The sequence below is a fragment of the Anser cygnoides genome, chromosome 4 (genome assembly GCF_040182565.1).
Source record: "Anser cygnoides isolate HZ-2024a breed goose chromosome 4, Taihu_goose_T2T_genome, whole genome shotgun sequence".
Classification (NCBI taxonomy): domain Eukaryota; kingdom Metazoa; phylum Chordata; class Aves; order Anseriformes; family Anatidae; genus Anser; species Anser cygnoides.
Genome location: NC_089876.1, coordinates 62175243 through 62200990, shown reverse-complemented (window position 1 = coordinate 62200990; position 25748 = coordinate 62175243). Strand labels below are relative to the sequence as shown.

The following is a 25748-nucleotide window of genomic DNA, read 5'->3' as shown; positions in this document are numbered from 1 at the left end:
TACAGTTGCCTTCAAAGTCAACGTGTTTCTGAACTAATGTAAAACTCTAACCTGATCTCAAATTTCAATGACTGTAAGCACGTAAACAAGAAAATTCTGCCTCTTTCAACATGTCATTCATTTTGACCAGGAGTTGCATCCTGTACTTTTTTTTGCAAAGCTTTTTAAAGTGTCTTGAGAACACTGTTTTCATAAACTTATTTTCTACAATTTTATTAAATAAAATGGACTCTAATTATGAACTAACACTCTTTTAACTGCTGAACCAACCTCTAACGAAATGTATTTTTCTTGAATATTTCATGTTCTGTTTCTACTGTATATTTCCCTAATCTATGCATTTGTGAGCATACCTTATGTTTTCATAATACAGACAATACTGTTATATTGATGTTCTGATTTGCATTTACTATGTTCACAAATATACTAATCTAAATTAGCTAAGGATATGGCTTTTATAAAAGACATAATTTCTTAATAATAAGAAAATAATTTCTTAGAATTTTGTTTTTTTTCTGAGCAAATGAAGAAATGATTGGGTTTTTTTTGGCAGAGCCGCATGCAGGTTTTAGAATTGCTTTCAACATGTTTGATACTGATGGCAATGAGATGGTGGACAAAAAGGAATTCTTAGTGGTACGTATATTTTCAGTCCTTCAATGTTCTTATGTAATCTTGAAATTCACTTTCTGTCCAGATTGAGACTTAAGATGATGTCAGCAATCATGAGAACATGAGGCATTCTCCACTGACTGGAGTGGTTTATTTACCTTATTTAATGTAAACAGTAAATGTAATGTAAATAGTAGTTTCTTATTACAGTGCATATGTATATTGTATGTAATGGTTTTTGAAGCTTAATTCCAGTTTTTATTCTGGATCTTTATAATTGCTACTACGTTCACAGATAATTAAGACTGTTGAAGTAATATTGCTATATCAGTGATCAGTAGAATTATTTAATTAAAAACACAATTAAAAACAAAGGCACCCTAACTTCCCGTGTTCTGTTTCTGAATTATTTCCAACTCAAGCTATAAGGCTCAATCCAAATAACCTATGCTAACCTAAAGAAAATGGAAACTTCACAGAAACTATCCTCAACACACTGCACTTCCTTCAGTTCTCTTTTTCAAGGAGGTGATGCACAGCCAGTGAGTGAGATCTGAAGAGGACTTGTTTTCTGTTGGCCTAGCTCCATCAGAACAGGTCTCTTTTGTTTTGGAAGCTGCTGCCACATGCATATTTTGGCATGCTAAACATTTTTTCTATTATAATATTAAATGTACATTTCCTTCCATTTGCTGATTCCAAAAACCATCTCCTCCAGGAAAAAAAAAGCTCCAAACATTGAAGTAATTTGCTGGGAGATGGGAAGGTTGTCTTTCATGACTATCCAGACCAGCTAGTGGAATAGACTGTTAAAATAATGAAAGAAGGTCATGCATTACAAGAGCTAGGATGGGAGAGAAAATTGTAGCAGGAAGCATTGCCTTTCAGAAACTTATGGTAAAAATAGGATCACATACATACATAAAGGAGGGAAAAAAGTGCAACACTTAGGGATGGATATTACATCTTTCTTTATAAGCGTGCTTTTATAGTCCTCTTCACATCTTGCTTTTTATTTCTTCTCTGTCATGGTCACCGATAGCCGTTAAAAATTCCTCTTTACTCTTTTCCTATTACCGGACTTAGTGGATAGAAGAAATTAGACTTTTCAAACATTAGATACACTATATACACATATAGATACACATATAGATGATCCTAACTCTGCTGGATTAGTATCAGTAACCCTTCAAAAAAATTAGGTCAAAACCCATACATCAGAATGTTAGATCTGAAGTAAGAAAAACTAAAATACATAGGAAGGTAGATAAATGGTGTCTGTGTAAATAAAAGTAAATATGAGAATAAAAGTTTATTCAGTGATACCAGAGTTATTCTCTGATAGACACAGCTGCAGACTATGTATCTGACATCCGTACTCACTTTGCATGGGTGTGGATCATCTCCTCTGTGCTTGGAAGCAGGAAACTGTAAACGTAGACGTTTGAACTACATCCAACGTTTGCAAAATACTTCTTCATTGATTATGGAGAGCTAATTGGAAGTAAAGTTAATACTTTTCAGATTTACAAAAAACCCTCTTTCTAGAGAATGGTGTAGGGATCGCGTGTTACGATTCTCAAAGAAAAAGAGTACATGTAGTAAAGAGTTGCAAAATACTTAGTTTTTCTGATAACAGCTTTGGTGGTTTTGTAAACTAATTCATCATGTGTTTGTGCTTTTCCCTCTGGTTATATCATAAGGGTGAGGTCAGAGAACAGAAGGATTGTGTTCCCTTGTTACAGGAGATCTCGGTTTTGCTCCTTTCAACAATCTCATTATCCTGTTCCGAACAATGTTCCTATGAAAGTACTCCCAGATCCTCTCACATTCACTTTTCTACTCACTGGTATCCTATAGCACTCTTTCTGAACAAAAGATCCATTTCCAGAAGTTTAGCAAGCGCTTTAATGGTGAATGCAACAGAATCCTACCCTCTTTGCTTCAGTGGAAGGGGAAATACATCCAAAGATGCACTGCCTTTTTTCCCCTAGATTTTTTTCTTTTTTAGGGGGAGGTATGTGTGTGTTCAATTACTGCCACTCTTCTCTCTTACTTGATGGCTTGTCACTTCAGTTTTCACAAAGTATTTTCTTTCTACTTCTATCTCTTCATTTACCTTTCTCCTTTCCACAGTTGTGGGTTGCAAGCTGTTTAATACTCTAGGCCATCAAGCTAAATGTCCTCTCATCACTCTTTCCTTGTCAGCATAGGTTACAGTAGTTTGTGCCTGTGAATTTACAAAAATATTTGAAAAGATATAACTAGATCTGTAAATTAATCCTGTACTTAAAAGTAGGTACAGTGACACACAATACTCTGGTCTGTATTTGCTCTATAGACAGTTCCAGAAGACAGTAGTTCATTTTGGAAATTCATAAAATGTTATTTACAAAGGCATTTGCTGTTTGATCTCTAACACTGCATTCATTTATTTTATTGCTATCATACCACAGCAGCAGAGTTTGCTGATCCCATTGTCTTTCATTCTCTGAAATATGTTATTCTGATTAAATTTGGAAGATTTTCTTGCGAAGTATATCACACACACTTTATCAGTATCGGGTTTTTACCAGGCTTCTGGTAGGTAAAATCCAGTCTTTGAAACCACTGTTTGTATACCATGATGTTTGGTTCTAAAAATACCATATTCTGGATAGGACAAATTTGTCAGCTACAGTGTGTTTGTTTTTTTTTTGGCCCATTTTGAATTAACACATACTACAAGGGGCAGTATAATATTTTCAGATGCGATTTTTGAAAAGCTGAAGTTCACTGGTAGATGGCATCACAGTAACAGCATCGTAATACTGCTCTGTCTGCTGTGAAGAATAATGTCATTTTTCTTTTTCTAATGGTTTGGGAATATTGTAAGTATTGCAATAATACAATTATTTAAAGTATATTGATACTTACAAAGAAATAGAACTGCAGACCATTTCATAATATGAAGACATTGCAATTTCTAAAAATAAATGTGTAAGAATCTCTGTATGTTTTAAATGTGGTTTTTGAAGTTGTCTCAGAAGTCATGTCTAAAGCTCTTAACATAAAGAAATTTGGGAAGGAGGTGTTTTACAAGACTCAAAAGTATTCTTTGAACATACTTGAAAAAACAAAGGTACTTCATAAATTACTCTTGAGTAGTAGTTTGTTGCTGCTTAAAGGGAATGTTTCGCCCCCACCAGGTGTTTCCACCCCATGCTTGTGCCAGCAGGAATAAGAACTGATCTAGCTAACTAACATGAAAAAAAACTGATCCAGCTGACTGCATAGCTATACAACTAAACTAAATAGTACCTGACAACAAAGGATGTGCTTAGAGGAGTTGGAAAAGACTGGAAACTCCCACTTGTTGTAAGCCAGTACAGACCTAGGCTGGCTAAAACATAAAGCTAAATAGGATGTTCTGAGTATTGTGCACCCAAACAGAGTTATTAGCTTTATTTTGTGGGAAAACTAATAAAGAAATTTTTCCTTTCTGTGTTATGCTTAAGGTGACAGAAGATTCACGAAGGCATGAATATAAACAAACAAACAAAAAAACACTGTCATTGGAACATTGATATTTTACTGAAGAACTAATGAACTAATATAAACAAAAAACATAATTGGAACTGAAGAACTATGTTTTAATAGTGCATGCAGTGTTACGGTGAATTATTGTTATGCATGTGAAATGGCCCAAAAGCAAAATAAGAACAAAATGATTTGTTTTGTAGCTACAAGAGATTTTCAGGAAAAAAAATGAGAAGAGAGAAAGAAAGGGAGATGAAGAAAAACGTGCAATGCTGGTAAGTAAAATTGGAATAGTTGCAGCTGGTAGTCCGTTTATTTTCTTTAATGCAGGTCAAAATTGTACAAGATTGTGTGTGTATGTGTATCGCATTCGCTAATGACTTTCAATTTGTTTTGAAGCAATAAATTTTTATCGTTAAAAGAATATGTATAATTTTAAGTATATACAAAGAAAAACAGTTACTGCAGTTATTGGAAAAAATACTTAAGTGGTTTATAGAAAAGAAAAATTAGTATTTAAATGTTGTATTATATGCCACAACAGTAGCATTGATTCCACTTGGAATCTTTAAGAAAACTGAATAGTAATGAGGCAGTGCCATTCAGTCACTTAAAAGTGAGGCATCTCAGTAGCAAAACCAAACTATACTCCTGCTCTTATAGCTTACAAAAAATGTTAAATGTAGACATACTTGTTATTAATGTAGCAGTTTTAATATAGCTGAAATTTGATAAGCGAACAGATTTTATATATATATATATATTTATTAAATACTGCTTATGACTAGCACAAAACATCTTCAGTTGTTTATATTATATGAATAGATTTTTTTGGAACATTAAATTCTTAATTTAATGTCAAATTTGCATTTATTACATGCATGAGAAAGGTAAGTCAGAAATAGACTAGCGTGGTTTGTCTGGAGGATGGCAGCAGTGCCAGGAATTATTTTACTGGTGGACAGGTAAAAATCAGGTACAAGTGTCTGTCAAGCCCATGGCAGAATAAATGTGTTCTTTTGCGATTTGCACATATTTATGGAAAGAATTCTTCATTATAAGAAACATTTTGACATATCTGTGAAGTTTGTCATGGTGCCCAGTATCCTTTTCAGACCGTTGATTCAGGATCTCAGGTTTTTGTCCCTGAAACTGTATAAAGTTTGAATTCCAAGAATTAATACTTTATATGCTCAGATAAGGTTTAAAAAGGGATCTTTTCTTCCCACCCAGAGAAGAACTAGCGTTATTAGTTTTTCAAAACTGTAGGTCGATTGTTGAATCTCTCACACACTGTTTATTCTGAACAAGGCAACTTGCACCCAGAAGAAGAGGTTTTCAGAAAAGATTACAAAATGGAACTTTCCTCCTGACATTAATCTCTTCAACTTCGTATTTCTCTAAAGAAAATTTAATGAATGAAAATAAAGCAAACCATTTTCTATTCACTGTCACCTTAAAATAAAACTAAATCTAATGTTATATAAAATAAATCTTAACCTATTCTGTTGTCTTTATTTTTTTTTCCTTCTTTTGTCTTCATTCTGACGTGATACTTGACTTGGCCCGTTTTTGCTGTCTGTCAGCGTCTTCAGCTTTATGGATATCATACCTCTACTAACAGTGTATGTACTCTAAATATTTTTCATTTATGCAGTCTTCACCAGCAAGGTGAAATAATATGCGATAAAAATATTTACTATATTTATATTTTTCATCAAATCAATTATTTCTGCTAATCAGTAAAAATGTGATGGTTGCTTACTTCCATGAAAAGTTGCATGCGCTCATTGCAAGCATTCAGAAACAGACCAGACTACCAGAATGAAAGGTTGTTCTCACTGTTTATATAAAATGAAGGAATTAGTATTTTTTTAGAAGAAGGACAAAATAGATCTTAAAAAATTGTAGAGCCACCTTGTTAATTAACCTAGGTACATTAAGCCTGAGTCTGTCTTGCCTCCTTGTGTATAATGTGATGTAATAGCAAAAGTTATATGAAACCTTCACCTTCGTCATCTGCCCCCTACTATGCTGTCAAAAAAAAAAAAAAAGAGGAAAAAAAAGGAAAAAAAAAGGAGAGCCTTTGTGCTTCACATACAGAACAAACAAGAACTTTTAGTGATGAACTAGAAAAGGATCTTACAGAAAAAAAAAAATTCATTATGTAGGTGACTGTAAACTTACTTTTGATCATTTTAGAAGAGTAAGAGATGAAACTGGCAAGAGAGAAAAAGAATGTTCAGGTTTTTTGAATGTATTCACCAGAATTGTAGTGGCCTTTTCAGTTTTTCCCTTAATGTCCTGGGGAGTAGAAGATACTTGAGACCAAGGAAGTACAGCCCTAAAATGTCTGAGATAGTGCAAAAGTACTGTGTTGGGCCCTTTTCTTCACCTTATCCTTAACAACACCTGTAATTTTCTGAGAAGTGTCAAGGTCTATAAGCCATAAGGTGCATGCCATGCAGCTTTAAGTGGTTTAAATATTTTTGTATTTTCATTTCTGTAGGTTAATTCTTTTAAGTCACGATCTGGTGCATACTGCAATTGTGTGTTAAGACTAGCTCAGCATGTATTGCATGAGTGCTTTTACTAGCCAAATGCAAACTGAAATGTAGTAATTGTCATAAGATGCATGTAAGGAAAATAAAATCTGCATGCCCTAAAGTACTAATTCTGTTAGCTAAAGTAAGAGAATAAATTCAGTGAGTACTTAAGATAGATATATTACAGAATTGTATGCATAAAAGAATGAGGTGTTCTAACACATGGCCTAGTAAATATCAAAGGGATATAAATAAATGTTAGAGGGAAACTGATGCCATAAGGACCAAATCCTGTACGCGCTGAAGTAAAACAATTTCTTTAAATTTAGAAATTTAGGACTAAACGGAGTTTTGAGAATGTATGAGAATAATGTGAATATGAACAGCATATGGACTGTTACTCTACTATAAGAGAAAGATAAAACCAGATTTTTTCAAAAAGGAAATAAAAGTGTAGTATATATTAAATAAGGCTATAATTCCTAGTAACTTGTCACGTTTCTTTGATGACAATTCACAGAAGGAGCTGAATTGAATTGGATAGAGGAGAAAGTACATAACAGAAGCTCTAGAAGCAGTAGACAAGTTAAAATATTTTAGATTATTTAGTACCTTCCAGCAAGTATTTTGCAATGTTCTGCAGCCAACACCGTATATTAAATATCTTTATGTATTTTTATTGGTTCTCTTTTTATCAAATTACATATTGACTTAGTGCTGAAATATTGCTTTGGTAGTATTAAGAGCATTATTCATAAAAAATGCGAATTACAGATATCATAGATTCATTTATTTATATATGTGAAATACAGCTGAGGCAAATTAATACATGACAGTCCCATGTGCGCTGAGCCTCACTGCACTGATAAGAGCTCTTAGATAATACCTTCACTCATGTAATGGCATCACTGGTGGAAATATTACAAGTGTATTGAAGACCTGTTACCTGAGAAGCTATTGTACTGACGAACATTAAGGGAAAAGAGAAGGTTGGAAATCATATTATATTTCAGCTATCTAAAGAGTTTTGTATATTAGTATTTCTGGTTTTTGTCATAATGTGAAATACACAGACACAGTAACCCTTCAACTTGTTGAAGGTGAACTATTAATACAAACAGTATTCTTCGTGATAATGGTGTGTGTTACACATTGCACAGCATTCCGATCAGTGTAAATTGTCTAATAGAACAATACGTGCTGATACAAAGAAAAAAAAAATCATATTTAGAAGATTAAACTCATTCTGTGTTTTTGACTTGCATGCCCATATGGACATGAGTAGGGAGTCCTGAAAATGGGAGACCTACTTAAGATTAATTGGAGGAAGGAGGAAAATTCATGTAGTTACAATAACCCTAACCAAATTCAGATTAGCCTTCTGCTGTCTTCATCAGGATTGTGTCCCCTAGATTCTTTGGGGGAGGGAAAAAAAACAAAAACGTATTACATAGATCTTTCAAGACTAATTGCAAGATAAAGGAATGCTTATAAAAAGGGAGGATTTTTCAGGCGACCAAAAATAATGCAGATTATTTCAGAGCAAAAAGGTAAGCATATTTTCCTTGGAGAAATTAAACACCCTATTTTTCATTTAAGTAAGGTAAGTTTGTTCATCATTTGCCTAGTGTTTTCTTGATATGTATGTCGGTTAAAGTTAGGTTTGTTAGGCTTGATTTTTACCTTTCCTTATTCCTACAAGAATGTCATCCAGGTGATTGGATGAAATTTATATAACAATTTGAATGATGCCTTTTATATTCGGATCAATAAGGAAATAAATTTCTTATTGTAAGATGGAAAATTAATATATTAGGCAAAACAAAATTGTGAGGAAAAACCTACAGCAAAATACAAAGTTTAGATGGCCATTTTCACGTGTACTTATAGAAAAAAAATCACTCTCTGCTTTCCCTAGCTTGCTTACTTTGGGTAGGTGGAGTCTGGTGATACTTTCAGCACAGCCACATCATAAGTAAAAATCAAATAGCCATAATGGACCAGTATTGCTTTGATTTACAAAGTGTCATATAACTGGGTAGAGATTTCTCTGTGTAGAAGCAAAAGAATCAAGCCTTGTTTCTGAGGATCAATTAGGAAAGATTTAAAAGTCTGTAACCTGTTGTTTTATTGTGCTTCTTGAAACTTCTGCAGGTTCTTAAAACAGAAGGAGAGGACCTTGTCCCCAGAAGCTACTGGGATACTTTGAGACGTAGCACAAGTCAAGCACTCTTTTCAGACCTTGCGGAGGTATAAGGCAACCTCTGTCTCTGGTCCATAAACACATTGCTATTTTATCTATTTCTGTTCTGATTGTTCTCTTATTTCATGCATTTTGTTCCTTTTCCTCCTTTTACTTTCTTTAAATCTGAAAGTTCTCAGATGAAACGGATTTGATTCCATGAAGTGCAACAACTCAAAGTTTTCATTTCCAAGTAAAAGCAAAGTTACTTTTTGAAAAAGTTGGAAAATCAAGTCGTCCTGAGTCCTTATTGTAGGAAGCATTTTCTAACATTAACAGTGACACTATTTCACAGTTAGAGAAGGTTCAGGAAACCTTTGTCATTTAGATTTGATCCACTGATGTGACAATTTAAATGAGAGTTAAGCCCCTTAAGGATTTAATCTCTAGGTCCTTAATGTGCTTTTTGTGCATGTTATTAAAGCTTATCTTCACAAAAACAGTATCGCACAGTTGTTGGATCAAAAAGGGAATATTTTAAGGTAACGAAAACACTTCTCAATCTTATTGAATATTACAAAATCATTATGGAGGACTAGCAATATCCCTGAGCTGTCAAATTTCTGTAGTTCTTTAAATTCTAGTAAGATTCTTGCTTCATGATCTACTTTCAAATACTTGAATAAGACATTTGTACTGATCACTTAAGAGGGTCAGAAAACTAGATTATTTAGGCTTTTCTGTGCCCCATGCAGTGAAGTTGATTGCTTTTCTAGTTGTGGCATTAAAGGATGTACAGCAACTCCTCGCTGATTCTCTCGTGATATGCTTCATAAGCAGGATCGTAATGAGAAAGAACATAGAACTAAAACAGACCTACGGAGTAAAATAGTCTTTTTCTTTGCTTTATAAACAACGTATACTCCATATTAAAAGTAATTTGTATTTTGTCCATGCTGTTCCTCTTCAGAAACTATTCTATAACCTGAGGAGTTGGATGGACTTCTTCCAATTTCCAAGCTAAATTTACACATAGTCCCTTTAGTCTGTTGCCCTTTAATTCTAGGAGGGCCTTTTCACCTTTAGTTATTCTTTTACTCATGGTTGTGTCTATAAAAATAGTCATAGCCCTCAGTTTTCATTATTGTAGGCTAAACAAAACATGGTCATTGATTATTCTCTTAAGGTAGAATCTACATTTCCCAGGTATCAAATACAGTTTCTTTGTACCTCTAACAACTTGAATTGATTTGCTTTTGCAAAAATCTCAATGTAGTGTTACAGAATTGAGTTTTAGACCAATATTTATAGTAATAATACAGTAATAGTAGTCTTCCAATGTAGTACGGCTGGATCAAAATAGTTTCATCTTTTTATATATGGAAGTGGGTTTGGTCATTTAATTTTCTCTGATGTAAAATAGAACATTAACTTTATAGCGAATAATAAACTAATTTTAAGTGACTAAAGCTTATGTTTTTACCCTTAAGAGAGAGAATTTATATATAGTCCTATCAATGTAGAAGGAGTTTTTCATTGCCTGTAATTCTGTGGAGAAGCATACAGGGTTGAGTTTCTGGGGTGAGGTTTTTAGGGAGGTTTTTAGATTTTTTTTTTGGTTGTTTGTTCATTTGGTGAGGCTAGCCAAATGGGAATTGTGAAAAGACTTACAGATTGTATTTTTTAAATGGTTCTTTAGGTATGGGTGAATGCAACCTAAGTCTAAGGTTTTGAATTTTTTTGTAAGATGAAAGGCTGTAATTTAACATTTGATATCTTTTCAGTGTACTTGAGGGAAATTGTTAGAATGTACTTGGGGATTTAATTGCTTACAAGACATAAGAAATCAGAGTATCTGTGTTTCAGTATATTGTGTCCTGTAGTGGAGGATAACAATATTAAAAGACAAATAGTGATTACTTTTCTGAATTAATTTGCTCACTGACTTAACTGAAAGGCATGAAATACCTCTCTCTATATATACACTACGTCATCTTATTTCTTCCTGGAGAAGAATATGAGAATAAAGAGGAAGCTAGAGCACATGAAATATAATCTTGAGAATCCTACACTGATTATACTGAAGTATAGAAATGTTTCCTTCTTACTTCTTAGCTCTTGGATGTTAAAAGGAAAGATTTTGTGTTTTTACCGCCTCATGTTTTTCCTAGTTGTTGATTCATAAATACTATTAATGAATATTGCATTTTACCTTTCTTACAAATTAGTATATAAATGTGAAGTTAACAAACTGTATTTCAGAGAATGTAGATCTGAAATGTTTTTTTCAAGAACACTCGAGACTTTTTCCTAGTTTCCTCATTTAGAGTTTCTCCATTATTATAAATACATGATCTCTTCAGTTAGGAAATAAAGTCAGACTTAAAGGATTCTGAGTGCTGCTTGCAGGTTTGTATAAGCTGATCTTTACGGATTTCTGTACTTAAAAGAAATCCTGTATGTTTATAATCTGTCATGGTGATAAATAATACTTATAATACTTATAATAATACTTATAATAAAAGTCACCTTCTAAATACTTGCTAGGTTTCTGTACTGTATATTCTATTTTGTACTCCAAGAGTGGAGTCGGTAGGCATACTTTCATAAAAATATGGTGTTGCTGATTGTCCGTCCAGGGCAAGCTATTAGCAGGGACTACTGCCTCCCACCCTTTGCTTTTAAATAAGATCTTGTCTTTGTAAGAAAATGGGAGCTTGGACAGAAGTTTCTCCCTAGGCAGGTGCACAAGAAAACTACATATATTTTTGAATTTCAAATGTTGGCAGATGTGCATAAGAACAGAAGGACATTCCCATGGTGGAATACTATGGCTTATTTAAGACCCTTACTTTACTGAACCATTTTTCTAGCTCCTCAGTATAAAATATTTTACCTCTTGTAAAAGAGGTAAAATCAGTGCACATACAGTAACAGTTATGGGTAATGAATATTTATATAGTTAAAAAAAATGTTGCACATATTTAAAAGTCTTCCTATAACAAATGGTCAAAATTAGTTGCTTCTACTCTTCTCATTCTATGCCTTAGAAGTTGATATTTTATTTATTAAGGAAAAAGTCTCTGCAGGGACCACATACTCTGGAGATGATGAATATTCTTAAGAGAATAAATGAAAATAATATCCCTCCATGGAATTTTTTTTTATTTTTATTTTTTTACAGTTCTGTTGTTTTCAATCTCTTTTGACAAGAACATGTGATCTGTAGTCATCTGCTACTTATAATACAGAATCAAATAACGTACACCTTATTGATTGTTTCTGGAATACAGTTCCATACTTAATAATTTTGAAATATAAAATAAGATTATATGAAGTAACTACTTTTAATATCTTTGTAGTTGCTTAGTAGAAAGGAGAGGAGATTGTATGCAGAGGGTGTTATTCTTATGATTTACCTCAACTGACTAGATCATTTTTTTCTCAAGAGCTTGTTTTTTTATTCTTTTTTTCCACCTTCATCGTATTACATTAGACTGTTCATTATATTCAACCGTTATATTAGATTGTTGTTCAAAGTGTTTTCTACTAAATGCAATTAACAGCCTAAAGTTCTTCTGCCTGGAAATTGTGTGACTAAATTAACTTTAATTTTAATACTAAAAATCTTTTTTAATGCTGTGAACGTAAAACATACAAACTCTTTTGATAGAAAGGCCTATTGTGTTGATAGGCATTCCCAGATTATCCTTCTGTAACTGATCCAATAATGGCCTTTAATTTTTTTTATTCTAATATTTAAGCGTGCTGATGATACTACAAGTTCACTGTCAGACACGACACTGCTTGTACACTTTTTTGGCAAGAAAGGAAAAGCTGAACTGAACTTTGAAGATTTTTATAGGTGAGTCTTAATTTTATGAATTGTTTGTAAAGAAATATTTATATGCTCTAATTAATGTTTATTATATTACTATACATATAGTTTATGCATTTGTGTATATAATGTATATAGGATATAAATGTTATTTTTCCTCTGTACTACACATACGAAGAGCAAAATAAAGCAATTAACAAAATCAAACAGATATATGGTTTGATTTTGGGGCTGATCCTATGTGGAGCCAGAAGTTGGACTCAGTGCGGGTCCCTTCCAATTCAGGATATGTTATGATTCTGTAATAAAAAGCCATGTGCTATTTATATATTGCTTCATATTTATGCTTCAGATTTATGGACAACCTACAAACTGAAGTTCTAGAGATAGAATTCCTTTCCTATTCTAATGGGATGAACACCATCAGTGAGGAAGACTTTGCCCATATTCTTTTGAGATATACAAATGTGGAAAATACATCAAGTTACTTGGAAAACATGCGCTGCAGGATTCCTGAAGAAAAGGTAACTGTTTAGCTAGGACAGCAGTGGGCCACAGCACCAAGTCCCAGTGTCATCAAGGTGAAAACATAGCCTTGCTGGACTGAAGTTCTGAGATTCTGTCACAGATCTCATTTGCACCAGGAATTAATTCTGATAATAATCTGTGCATCTTCCATTTTTCAGATTTCTTCCTGAATACAAAGTAGAAGAGTAAATAACATCAAATTATTTGTGTTCATTATGTGATTTAGTTAATAGTATTTTTGAAGCTTTATATTACATTCAAGTTCACTTTAAACAACAAAAAACATAAGTCTTGAAAAAACAATTTTCTAACAATGAGATTTTAAAAAACCTTTTCTTCTGACTTCTCTTTTTCATTGGATTCATATCTAGATGTATTATAGTTTTAATAATGGGTCACATACATAATTATCGATGGGTGTGTGGTTCTTTTTAATGGCTGGGGAATGGAAAGGGAAGGCAGGGCTGTCTCTGTTGTACCAGATTAGGTGTAAGAGGAAGCGGTATGGGTGGGATCAGAGTTTACACTCACTGACCCTTCCTGAGTTGCCAGTCTAGCTGTTGAGGAGTTCAGTTCTAAGTACTCTGTAAAAGGTCTGCATAGCTTTTAATATATAAAGCCAAGGCAGTGCAACAGAAATTGTATGAAGCTCGTTTTTTCATGGTTCCTAGATGTTTTTTGTTTAACTGAAACTACTACAAATATCAGCTTCCAAGGAAAGTCTACGAATTTTAACAGAATTTGTGCACTAATATAACAGTTTTATTTGCTGTATTAAAATATAATCTGTCCAAAGGAAACTGAACTTTTTTATTTTACATAGAAAGGTATTCCCATTCTAGCAAATGAGAGGCAGGTATTAATTCAGTCCTCAAATCAAAGTGTCTGTTTAAGGTTTCTTTCACAAATGATTTAGAGGTAAATTATCAGCACTTTGAATGTGTAGAGGGAAGTAGAATACCACAAGAAAAGAAAAAAAAAATGTTCTTTTAACAGCTTAGCACCTTCACAGAAGAAATCTGAATTCTGATCAAAATTAAAAAGGTTGTTTGTGGGTTTGGGGTTTTTTTTTTTCATTTTTATTAAAGTTGAACAAGCCCTGTGATGTAAAATGTAGAGTATCAACTGAAGAGATTTATGCGGCTAAATCTGGATATGTAAAACCCTCAACTTAAAGTATAGAGCTTACATTAGATCATAACGTGTCTATGAATTCAGTGTATTTTTGCACACACATAGAATTAGTAGTAGTTTGCAGGTTTTGAGTAGTAGACATTCTGATATTTATACAAACCTGAACTCTTATTCTCAGTATCTACTGCCATATCATAAAAATCCTCATGGAATTTTTAAGATTGCCTTAAGTAGTGGAACAGCATTTTTGACTGTATTTTGAGTTTGAATTACTGTCCATTGCATTGGCAAACAGGAAAAACATCTTACATTCTTCAGGTGGCTACAGTTCTTTACTTCACTAACTGCAGTAGAAACTTTTATTTCGGTGAATGTAATATCTATTATTAAATGAAGTAGACATATGTAATGGCAAGGTTTGTTTATTCACTTGTCACCACTACTGATAATTCTAATGGTACTAATACACATATTCTTTTATTCATTAGGGTATCACATTTGATGAGTTTAGATCATTTTTCCAGTTCTTGAACAATCTAGAGGACTTTACAATTGCAATGCAAATGTATAATTTTGCAAGTCGTTCCATAGGTCAGGGTAAGTATTATTAAAAAGTCAGATAATTATTGCATTTGTTGACAAAGATACTGAACTGTTGACAAAAACAGAGAGGAAATAGTTCTATGAGTCCTAGTTTTTAGTTTTAGCATCTAAGGTAAAATGCTAAAAAGGCTAGAAATCTAGCTTTGAAAGGGAAAGTCTCAATTATCGTAAGAGATATGATAAAGCTTTACAAAATCATGTAAGTGGTGGATAAGCAGAATGCAGAAAAGTTTATCACCAAATCCTGCAATACAAGAGTTAAGAGGTACTTGATGACTCTAGTAAGAGATCAGTTTCAAGCAAACAAAAGCATTTATTTACACAGTGGGTCTGTGGAACTCACTGCTGTGAAATTCATAGAAGGAAACAGTATCAGGAGGTTCAAAGAGGGATTAGACATATTTTTGAACAAATCAGTAAGTGGGCACTGAAAGGCATGCACCAGCTGAAATGCTTAACACGACAGTTGAGATGCTTGGGGAGTGCAAGATGAACAACCATGTGAAGATGTCAAACTTGTGTGCTCACTCCAAGTAGCATCTCAGTGTGTCTAACAAGTTAGCACCAGTGTAGTCCTACCTTATGTGGCCTTACTAAAGGAGTATATGGTTTTCTCTGTGCTCTATTTCCCAAGTTCTGTTTCTTGTTAATTAAGTAGATATCATCAGTATAAATGTAATGTAAGGTGAATTACAATAAAATTTTCTGATTTTGATACATATAGTATACTACATGTGTGCTATTGTATTTCATGCAAAATAAAGGATATCGTACGTATTATTTTATACCATTTGAGAACTACTTATTTTAGACCTGTGAAATTCAATTCTACTTTTCATGTTTTATTATTCTTGAGTACTTAAGTGTGAAAGCTTAATTTAAAATTTTACATGATTTTCCTAATCCCAAGTTTCTCAAGTTTAAATTTCTGTGTTTATTTTTTCTTCTGCTATTTTCTTTATGTAGATGAATTCAAGCGTGCTGTGTATGTAGCCACAGGTGTGAAGCTTTCACCACATTTGGTGAACACAGTGTTCAAGATTTTTGATGTCGACAGAGATGACCAATTGAGTTACAAAGAATTTATCGGCATTATGAAAGATAGACTTAATCGAGGGTTTAGGGTAAGGTTTTTAATTTTTGTAATTACCTTAATTGACTTCACTACTTGCTGTTACTTACTTTGTGATCTGAAGCATCAATATGTTGCAAACTAAATGTTTATATGTTTAAGCATATGTTAGAGAAATCCTGAAGCAGTCAAACAAATCAGATTGGAGATGAGCAATCCACTGCATACTGTATTTTTTTCTGTATCATTCAACTGATTGATTAACATTAGGAGTTTTAACAAGGATATTAATTATGCCTGGGTTGTTTTCAGGAAAGAGAGTTTGTCTCTCTAACTCAGGCAGTTCAGTTAAAGGTCCATCAGCTGTTTTAAAACATTTAAAATACCAAATGTGGACAATGAGTGTTGGAAAGAATTGCAGCATATGATAGTTTAAATTTTCAAATAAAGAATTAGTGAAGTTACACTGAACAACACTATATTCTGCTTCAAAGTTGCTTTTGATAATTTAAACCTGTATCTAACACATAAAATTACAAGAAGCTAGAGGGCAGGAAATTACTTGCAGAAAATTTTCCTAGGGAACAAGCTTGTAAATCACACACAGAACTTTGTCCTTTAGTTGAATGTATAGGCCTTACTGCCCTCTTCAGGTTCATTGTAGTATAGTACACTGTAGCAATTGTAAAGTAGCAGAAAAAAATTAAATTAGTGTATGATCAATAACAGTTGCATTTTTTTCTTCATATAACAGGTGTTAACATTTTTAACCAAATGCAAAATTCTGTTTTTACCTACAACCTAATCCCTTAGGCATAAATTTTGAACTTTAACCTCTCTGTAAGGAGTATATAATGGTTTCTAAATTCACATTTCAGTATATTATTTCTGTAATGTAATTTTAGTCATTTTTAATTAGGTTTCTAAATGCAATTTTAGAACTTTCTGTGAAGTGATGTTGAGTCTAATAGGTTACTTGTTATTTTTGTAATACGACCTAATGTAAAAGTGTGGATAACAACCACTACATTTGTGATGAGCTTATTTTCTTGTTGGTCCTCAAATCCTTTATGGTGTGGGAATGATGATTGTTTCATAACCGTTTCAAGACGTTCAGCTATATGTTTTAATTGCTTACTAAATGTAAATGTGCAGCGTACGTTAATTTAACCAGAGCACAGTCTGCTTACTAAGCAATTCTTGTAAGTGTTTTACATGTTTCTGTTTCACAAAATGCATGACAGAAATCACATATAATTCTTGAGTGTCATCCAGCACTATTTAAATTTATGCATGTGCCTTTCTTTTGCCTAGGCCACTTGAAAATATTCTAGTGGACAGTATAAAAACTATGAAGGATAGGCAATGATGTTTAGACAAGTAGCACCTTCATGCGTAAATGTTAAGTCTAGTTTTAATTAGATATTGGATATCTCCTGGATTGTGTAGAAAGAGATCATGATTTGGTCCTATAGCTCAGTGACCAAAAATACCATATTCTTTTTTTTTTCTTTTAACATACCTACATGCAGATTTGATAGATTATTCAGGAAAAAAAAATAGCTTTCTTTTCACTGCTCAGTAGTACTCCAAGACAGGTAAAGTACCAAACTTGTCGGTTAACCACTTCAAGAAAGGTTTTGTAAGTATCACACAAACCTGATTTTTCTGGGTGTGTGGGTAGTGGCCTGTGATGTGAAAACTCTGCACAAATCCTCCTTTTAAGTTTAATAACAGCTCCTTCCCCCATATTGTTTTAGAAGGGGAACAAGAAGAAACATAAGAACTTATAGTCCAGAACCGATTGGTGGAAAGTGTTATTAAGTGCTTCCTGTTGTTTGTACATTTAAAGTTGTACAGTATTTAGTGTGATCAGACCAAGTAAAAAATTATTCTTTAGCTCCTACATTGTGGTAGGCTCAAACATTGTCTTGTGCTAAATCAAAACTAACAAATCACTAATCTTTCTTTGTTAATAACTATGTTTTGAAACTATATGAAGATTTGGTCAGTTCATTGTACAAATCAAAAAACATTATAGCTTCCGCTTATGCAGTAGTTTGTAGCTCCGTGGAAATCCTTGCCTTGTCAAATTTTAACCTGTGTTATCAAGTGTAAATGCCTGATTTTAATATTAAGTATCTTACAATTAATGCCTACCCAAGTCAGTGTAGTTCCTGATTATCATTCTAAAAACATCTCAAAATAACAGATTAAAACAGACCTATGATGTGAATTGTGATTTCACAGTTAACATTTTCTACTCAGTAATTCAACTTTTTTTAAAGTAGCTTTATGAAAATGTTTGCCCAGAAGAATCTTGAGCTTATTACAAATCTCGTTACTAGAACCATGTATTATAAAAAAAAGGGCATTTGTAATTATATAATCAAACTAAAGCAAAGGCACTTAAAGCAAGAGCAAAGAGTTACTTAAGTGTGATGAAACTGGAATTCTGAAAGGTCTGTGTCCTATTTGTCCTATTTAAAAACTGAGCCATAAATTTATGAACTTGAAGTCAGGTACTACCCCTTATAGAAACATTATAAATGTTCATTTTAACATGTATTTGAAGTATGGTTTTGAGAAAACAAAAGTCTTAAAGAGTTTATCAAATGAAATTTCTGTCTTTTTGGAACACAATATCATAATCTGAAACTTTTTATGGTTTTACTATTTTGAAGCACACTAGTATATAATCTGCCATCAAGTGGTCAGTTAGAGTATTGCCATAAACTTAAAATGAAAAGCTTTTTTTCTGCTTGCTGTTTGGTTTAAAAGTTATTTCCTTTTTTTTTTTTTTTTTTCAGTTTAAAAATATCCAAGTAGATTCCCCTTCTTCTATAAATTAAATTTTTAAACTGAAAGATTCACTCCTTGATGACTAAATGATAAAGGTTTTACCTAGCAAATACTATACTGTATCTTCTAGTTATTCGTCACTTAAAGCCATTTTTTGTATTTTCGTGATATTGTTGTCTTATGCTTAACTGGCTGCTTTCACATGTTGTCTGCATCTGCGCACTTCTCCATCTTCTGCTCCACAGGGCTACAAACCTATACAGAGGTATACTACTTTCAAATCCTGCGTGAGGAAGGAACTCTATAGCAGATAAATTACGGTATGTGTTAGCTGTCCAGTCTGAGTGTGCTGGCATGCTTGCAGGAATGGCTGAATGTTAAACTGTCACTGCTTCGTTTCCCATTTCAGAATTCAGGAGTTAAGTTACCTGATTGTAAGCAATGTAGTAGCTGAAAATGTCACGTTGTGTTTTTGACTGAAGTGGTAGGATTTTATTCTGGAGTTGGCAATAACTAACTCATGCTGTCAATGTTTTGTAAGCCAATTGCAACTTTGTGCTATGTCTGGAATAGGGAAAACTATTCCTTTCTAGTTCCTGTTATTGTTTTCTGTCTGTCCTGTGATCATCTTTTCAATAATTTCTCAGGTACCTAGAGCTAATAAATATTTACCAATGAAGATTGTAAAAGCAAATTTTTCTCTCTGAGGGCCAATAAGTAACTTGATTCTGCTTTGATTTATACAGTTGCTTTTGAAAACAAAAATGTGGTTTTGGCACAATTTATTCTACATCAGCAGTGTTCAAAAATAAGCACTGCAACCGCACATGACCACCATGGCTGTTTCTGTGTATCCACCACATGAATATTCATTCTTACAATTAAATTGTATTGTGAAGTGTAAAAACCGCAGTGTAGATATTCTGGAGACATATTGCAAAACCACTAGTCACCCTCTGGACACAGCAGAAATGTTTGCTTGAATCTTAAACTCCTTTGCATAAGGCAAGAGTTTGTTCCTTCGCAGTTCACTGTTTTGGTGCCAGCACCTTTTTCCCGTTTATGTTTATAGTCTTTGCAGAAGTTGCTAATGAAGCAGCTAATGTAACAGCAGCTAATATAGGTTTCGGATTTATTATATTGCAATGTGGAGTAACAAAGAGATGTACCAAACAAAACCTCATAGCCAGTGGTTTGTGACTGGACCAGTGGGGCAGTCAGTGCATCTCAAGTGCACTTGACTCAGATGTTTTGACTATGGCTCCCCTAATGCTTTTAATTTGGAGGCACTATATTAAGCTGAGGTTTCTTGTCTAATAACCATCTTTGGATGCCTTGGGTTTAAACATCTCTTAAACAGTGTGGCAGCAATATAGCATCACTCAGCAGGATTTCCTTGGATCCTGTTTATCAGAGGTGGTGTCTGGCTTCCAGCACAGTGGAAAATCAAGTCTTTAAGGATGAGAGGTGTGGTCCATTTACTTGTACTGGTAGCCCACCAGCTCACCAGTCCCTCTGATGTTTTTCTTTTGTAGATGCCTGTGCAAGATAGGTAAGGAAGAGAGAATAATATTTAAACTGCTGACACATCCCCATGGCATGTGTCCCAAGCTGTCATCTTTGGTACTTTTTGTACCTTTTTTTTTTTCCAATGAAGTGTCACATCTTTTGAGCAGGGTGCTTTTTTGAAATGCAGTATTACTATTACTAGATAGCTTGGGGCATATCCAGGTTTATGCAGCTGATTTGTCTTCACAGAACAACGTGAGTTCTATTTCATCTGCATACACTATACTGTTACATTAAAATAATAATAACCATAGGATTCTTTCTTTATTATTTTGATTAACTGTTAACATATAGTTAGTATAACCTAAATATTGAAACATTTTACTAGTACATAAGGAACAAAAAAGGAGAATTGATCTTAACAAAGTGTCTAGTTTCTCCACCCAATTAATGGAAATATAAATAGCTAATGAAATACTTGGATTACTAAAATGTTGGTTTAGCTCAACAATCACATAAGAGGAAATCTGTGGCTTCAGGTAAAATGTGTGTAACTTCATCTCTTTAAAACTTTGACTCTTTCAGAATTTCCTTTCTTATTTTCCCGTATCTTTAAATATCATGCTGTGTCTCTTTGTCCCCACTAATTCTGCCATTGATTAGGTTGTTTTGTTTTTGTTTTTTTCTTTTAGATTTTACATTGCCAGGTACAATCTGCATTGTAATTGCACAAGTGTTGTTTAAACTCTGAACTTTTCAAGATAGCGAACAGCTGTTATAGGGCATAGGCAAAACATTATACAGTCATGATGCTTTCCTGATACCTTCAGTGAAGGTTATGTGACTGACTGGAGCAAAATAAAGTGACACAAAAGAATCCAATGTCTAATCATCATGTCTAATAAAATTAGTTTGGTGGCAAAAACAGAGACTGTGATAAATGCATCAAGTTTACATACCTGGACATCTTGACAGAGTCTGAATTCAGGCAATAAATTGTGTGTTAAGATAGAGTAAACTCTAAGAAGAAAACATATATTTACATATACAGATATTTACACACATACATGGTGGAGATTTATAAAGGGAGATTTTATCTGTATTTTGTCTGTATAAAGTCATTCTCAAGGGAAATTTTTGAAGTTGAATAACAGTATGTCTACAGTACACACTGGGAGACAGCACAGAGAAAACAAAGTAATTCCGAGTGCAATTCCATGATCACAGGCAACCTCATGATAGTAGTGTAGAGATTGCTGGTTAATTTAGCCTGCTCTTGCCACCTGGAACTCCTGGGTGCTATAACAAGAATGCTTCTGGTACCAAAAGCTTGCTTGTGTAGGACTATATCAGATATCCATTCCTTGAGCAGTGAAGACTGTGGTATAAGCCTCGTATGTGTAAAATTCCTTCTTCCCTACAGACATGTTAGTCAGCCACTGCTCATCTCTTGAGTAACTGCTCCTTGTCTCTTGTGATGGATTACGTTAACATATCTAGAACTCTTCTGAGTTCCTTTTGTGTAAAATGTTACATAGCTTATAATTTCACGTTACAAGTATTTCTTAAAGATAGTTACAAACTTTTGTTAATGGAAATGGAAACTTTAGTCAAAAATTTAAGAAGTGGTTTAGAGTTAGCTACTGAGGAGAAACTAAATTTGTCTTTGCTATGCAGTGTGAGGCGAAAGTGAACTAAAAAGAATTATTTTCTATTTAGTATTTAAATGGAAAAGAGAACGAAGACTGATTCGCTGGGGATTTGAAATTGAGAAGTTTCAATTGTTAATTAAATTTCAGTCTGATGTACAGTTTCTGATGTACAGAATGGAACAAAATGCAGAACACAAATTATGTGAAATACAAAAATCTGCTGCAAACGCATCCCAAGGTTAGGTACAATGTGGTTTTACTGAATTTTACTTTGTTCCAAATGTAAATGTAAAGATCATTGTGCTTCGATATACTTTCTGTGGTAAACTTAGAACTCTGATGAAGGAAATGCAGATTTTTGGCATACTTACCACTGACTATACCATAGTTTGAATTGGCACTCCGAAATGGGATAAACAGTTCATTGTGCTGAACAGTGCATCTCTCTAAATTGCATAAATGCCATTTGCTTCACAGCATAAAGAATGTTATACCCTTATAATAAATAATTAAAATCTGTCCTTGGGGATCAATTATACAAGCTCCCTGTGGTCTAAAGAGTTGACAATGTTGTTGGAGAGCTTGTCTTTCTACATTGCTCTTGCTGCAGGGCACAGAACCTGGCTTGGCATCAGCAGGTGTACTGCTTTGTGTGTACTGTAGGGAGAACAGGAAAAAAAAACTTCAGGAGAGAATTGATGAGTAAAGTTGAGAGGACGACTGTACTTTGAACATTTTAAGAAAAGGCTATCCATTAAATATTTAACAAAGCCCTTCCAGAGCTAATTCAGAATCACAGCATCACAGAATGGTTTGGGTTGGAAGAGACGTTAAAGCCCACCCAGTTCCAACCCCCTGCCATGGGCAGGGACACCTCCTGCCAGCCCAGGCTGCCCACAGCCCCATCCAGCCTGGCCTTGAGCACCTCCAGGGATGGGGCATCCACAGCTCCTCTGGGCAACCTGTGCCAGTGCCTCACTGCCATATAGTGAAGAATTTCCTCTTTACATCTAATCTAAACCTATCTTCTTTTAGTTTAAAATCATTATTCCTTCTCCTATCACTGCAGTCCCTGGCAAAGAGTCCCTCTCCAGCTTTCTTTTCATTTCTGAAGCAGGATGCTAAAGGCCAACTTCATTAGGAATTCTAATCCATTTAAACATACTGTTTGATAAACTATGTATTCAGTAACTGTAATAGGTATTTAAGCTGTAATTCTGATTGTATTGAATTTTACAGTATTGGCATAAATACTCTGTCACAATAGTAAAACTAGAAATTGAGATGTATATCCCAATGATTTATTCAATACCTTAAGATTTTTGAATTACAAAAACTGTTTGCTAGATGATCTGAATTTTGTGGGGTTTTAAAATTTCTAATTAAGTTTTTTAGGAAGTAATACTAGGTAAAACAAAAACGTTTTGAATTGGGGAAGGAAATTTCATTTTGAGAAAGATGTGAAAGACTTAAGCATGAATTTAGAACTTCATTTTTATTCATACTTCAACAATAAATTACTATCTTCTGTCTGATCTCCTTCTATGACCAAGTGACGCGCTTGGTGGATGAGGGGAAGGCTGTGGATGTGATCTACCTTGACTTCAGTAAGGCTTCTGACAGCGTTTCCCACAGCATTCTCCTCAAGAAACTGGCTGCTCGTGGCTTGGACTGGCATACGCTTTGTTGGGTTAAAAACTGGCTGGATGGCCGGGCCCAAAGAGTTGTGGTGAATGGAGCCAAATCCAGTTGGAGGCCGGTTACTAGTGGAGTCCCCCAGGGCTCAGTGCTGGGGCCGGTCCTCTTTAATATCTTTATCAATGACCTGGATGAGGGGATGGAGTGCACCCTCAGTAAGTTTGCAGATGACACCAAATTAGGTGCGTGTGTCGATCTACTCGAGGGAAGGAAGGCTCTGCAGGAGGATCTGGATAGGCTGGACCGATGGGCTGAGGTCAACTGTATGAAGTTCAACAAGGCCAAGTGCCGGGTCCTGCATCTGGGGCGTAACAACCCCAAGCAGCGCTACAGGCTGGGAGATGAGTGGTTGGAAAGCTACCTGGCCGAGAAGGACCTGGGAATACTGGTTGATAGGCAGCTGAATATGAGCCAGCAGTGTGCTCAGGTGGCCAAGAAGGCCAACAGCATCCTGGCCTTTATAAGAAGCAGCCTGGCCAGCAGGTCTAGGGAGGTGATTGTCCCCCTGTACTCGGCTCTGGTGAGGCCGCACCTCGAGTACTGTGTTCAGTTTTGGGCCCCTCGCTACAAGAAGGACATGGAGGTGCTCGAGAGAGTCCAGAGAAGGGCAACGAAGCTGGTGAGGGGTCTGGAGAACAAGTCTTATGAGGAGCGGCTGAGGGAGCTGGGGTTGTTTAGCCTGGAGAAGAGGAGGCTCAGGGGTGACCTTATTGTTCTCTATAGGTACCTTAAAGGAGGCTGTAGCGAGGTGGGGATTGGTCTATTCTCCCATGTGCCTGGTGACAGGACGAGGGGGAATGGGCTAAAGTTGCACCAGGGGAGGTTTAGGTTGGATATTAGGAAGAACTTCTTTATGGAAAGGGTTGTTAGGCATTGGAATGGACTGCCCAGGGAGGTGGTTGAGTCGCCATCCCTGGAGGTCTTTAAAAGACGTTTAGATGTAGCCCTTAGTGATATGGTTTAGTGGAGGACTTGTTAGTGTCAGGGCAGAGGTTGGACTAGATGATCTTGGAGGTCTCTTCCAACCTAGACAATTCTGTGATTCTGTGATTCTGTCTTCTGGTTTGTCATGTAGTTAATACTTCGAAAGCTGTTAGTTTCCATACTTTACTAATATACAGTAGTTGAATACGTCTATCAGAAGAGAGAGCTTTAAAAAAAATAAAAATAAAAACTGAAGTGGCCGGTGCTTAACTCATCTCCAAAGCAGAAGAAGTGAGAAGTGTGGGATAGCCACACCTTAGTCATTTTACAAATGTAACTGGCAGTTACAGAAGTCAGACTTGGTGCTAAAATTGAGTAGACCCTTAAAAACATCTCTGGATACAGTGGGAGGAAAATATTCCACTGGAATGGGAAGATATCAGAGAGCAATGTGACACGATGTTTCTTCTGTAAGTTTAGTACACTGAGAGTAGATACAACAGAAATGTATACATTTAGAAGTAGGTGAACAGTTCATGTAGTTCAGCATTTCTTTTACAGATTTTCATGAACATTTCTCTGAATCTGTTTAATAAAATAAAAAGTAAATGCATATCTTAAAGCACCACTTAATCAACTGAATGTGCTTTTGTTAAATAATGCAATGCATTGTACAAGTAATGCATTTTTAAATAAAATTGACCATAAATCTCAACTAAATTACTTATTACTGTAAGTATTGTTTCTAATATTTAAAGTCTGTGATATATACTGCTGTGGATTAGATTGTTTTCTGAGTATTTACAACTTCTGCATAATACTTTATGCTTTTAATTATACAAGATGAGTAATAAGGATAGTAATAAGGATATTTGGGAATATAGGTTTCATTCTGTAATGGTTGGTATTGTGCGATGGCACGATATTTTTCACAGCTTCACTCAGTTTAACCAAAACAAGCTATTGGGCAGTCTCTCACCTTAACACTGTAACCATTTTCCTGTAGATGCTGATGGATTACAATTGAAAATTACTTGTAAATGCTTGTGACTCATCGACAATTGTTGTTCCTCCCTTAGCTTCTTTCCCTAGTTGCTATCCTGCTCCATCTTTGTGTACACACTATCAA

General features: G+C 34.6%; 1 protein-coding gene across 8 annotated transcripts in view; it reads left to right on the top strand.

Moving 5' to 3' along the window:
• Positions 1-25748, top strand: part of MICU3 (mitochondrial calcium uptake family member 3) — a 49074-nt gene that overhangs the window by 20261 nt on the left and 3065 nt on the right. The window contains exons 6-14 of one of the 8 annotated variants that reach the window (XM_066996790.1): positions 554-636; positions 4335-4406; positions 5718-5756; positions 8832-8927; positions 12624-12724; positions 13050-13221; positions 14848-14956; positions 15929-16086; positions 19082-19156. In XM_066996790.1, the coding sequence (XP_066852891.1) occupies positions 554-636; positions 4335-4406; positions 5718-5756; positions 8832-8927; positions 12624-12724; positions 13050-13221; positions 14848-14956; positions 15929-16086; positions 19082-19150 (899 nt within the window). In that variant the 3' untranslated portion in view covers positions 19151-19156. The remainder of the gene's footprint in view (positions 1-553; positions 637-4334; positions 4407-5717; positions 5757-8831; positions 8928-12623; positions 12725-13049; positions 13222-14847; positions 14957-15928; positions 16087-19081; positions 19157-25748) is intronic. The other 7 variants (XM_066996791.1, XM_066996794.1, XM_013179908.3 and 4 more) reach the window with 7 other exon arrangements.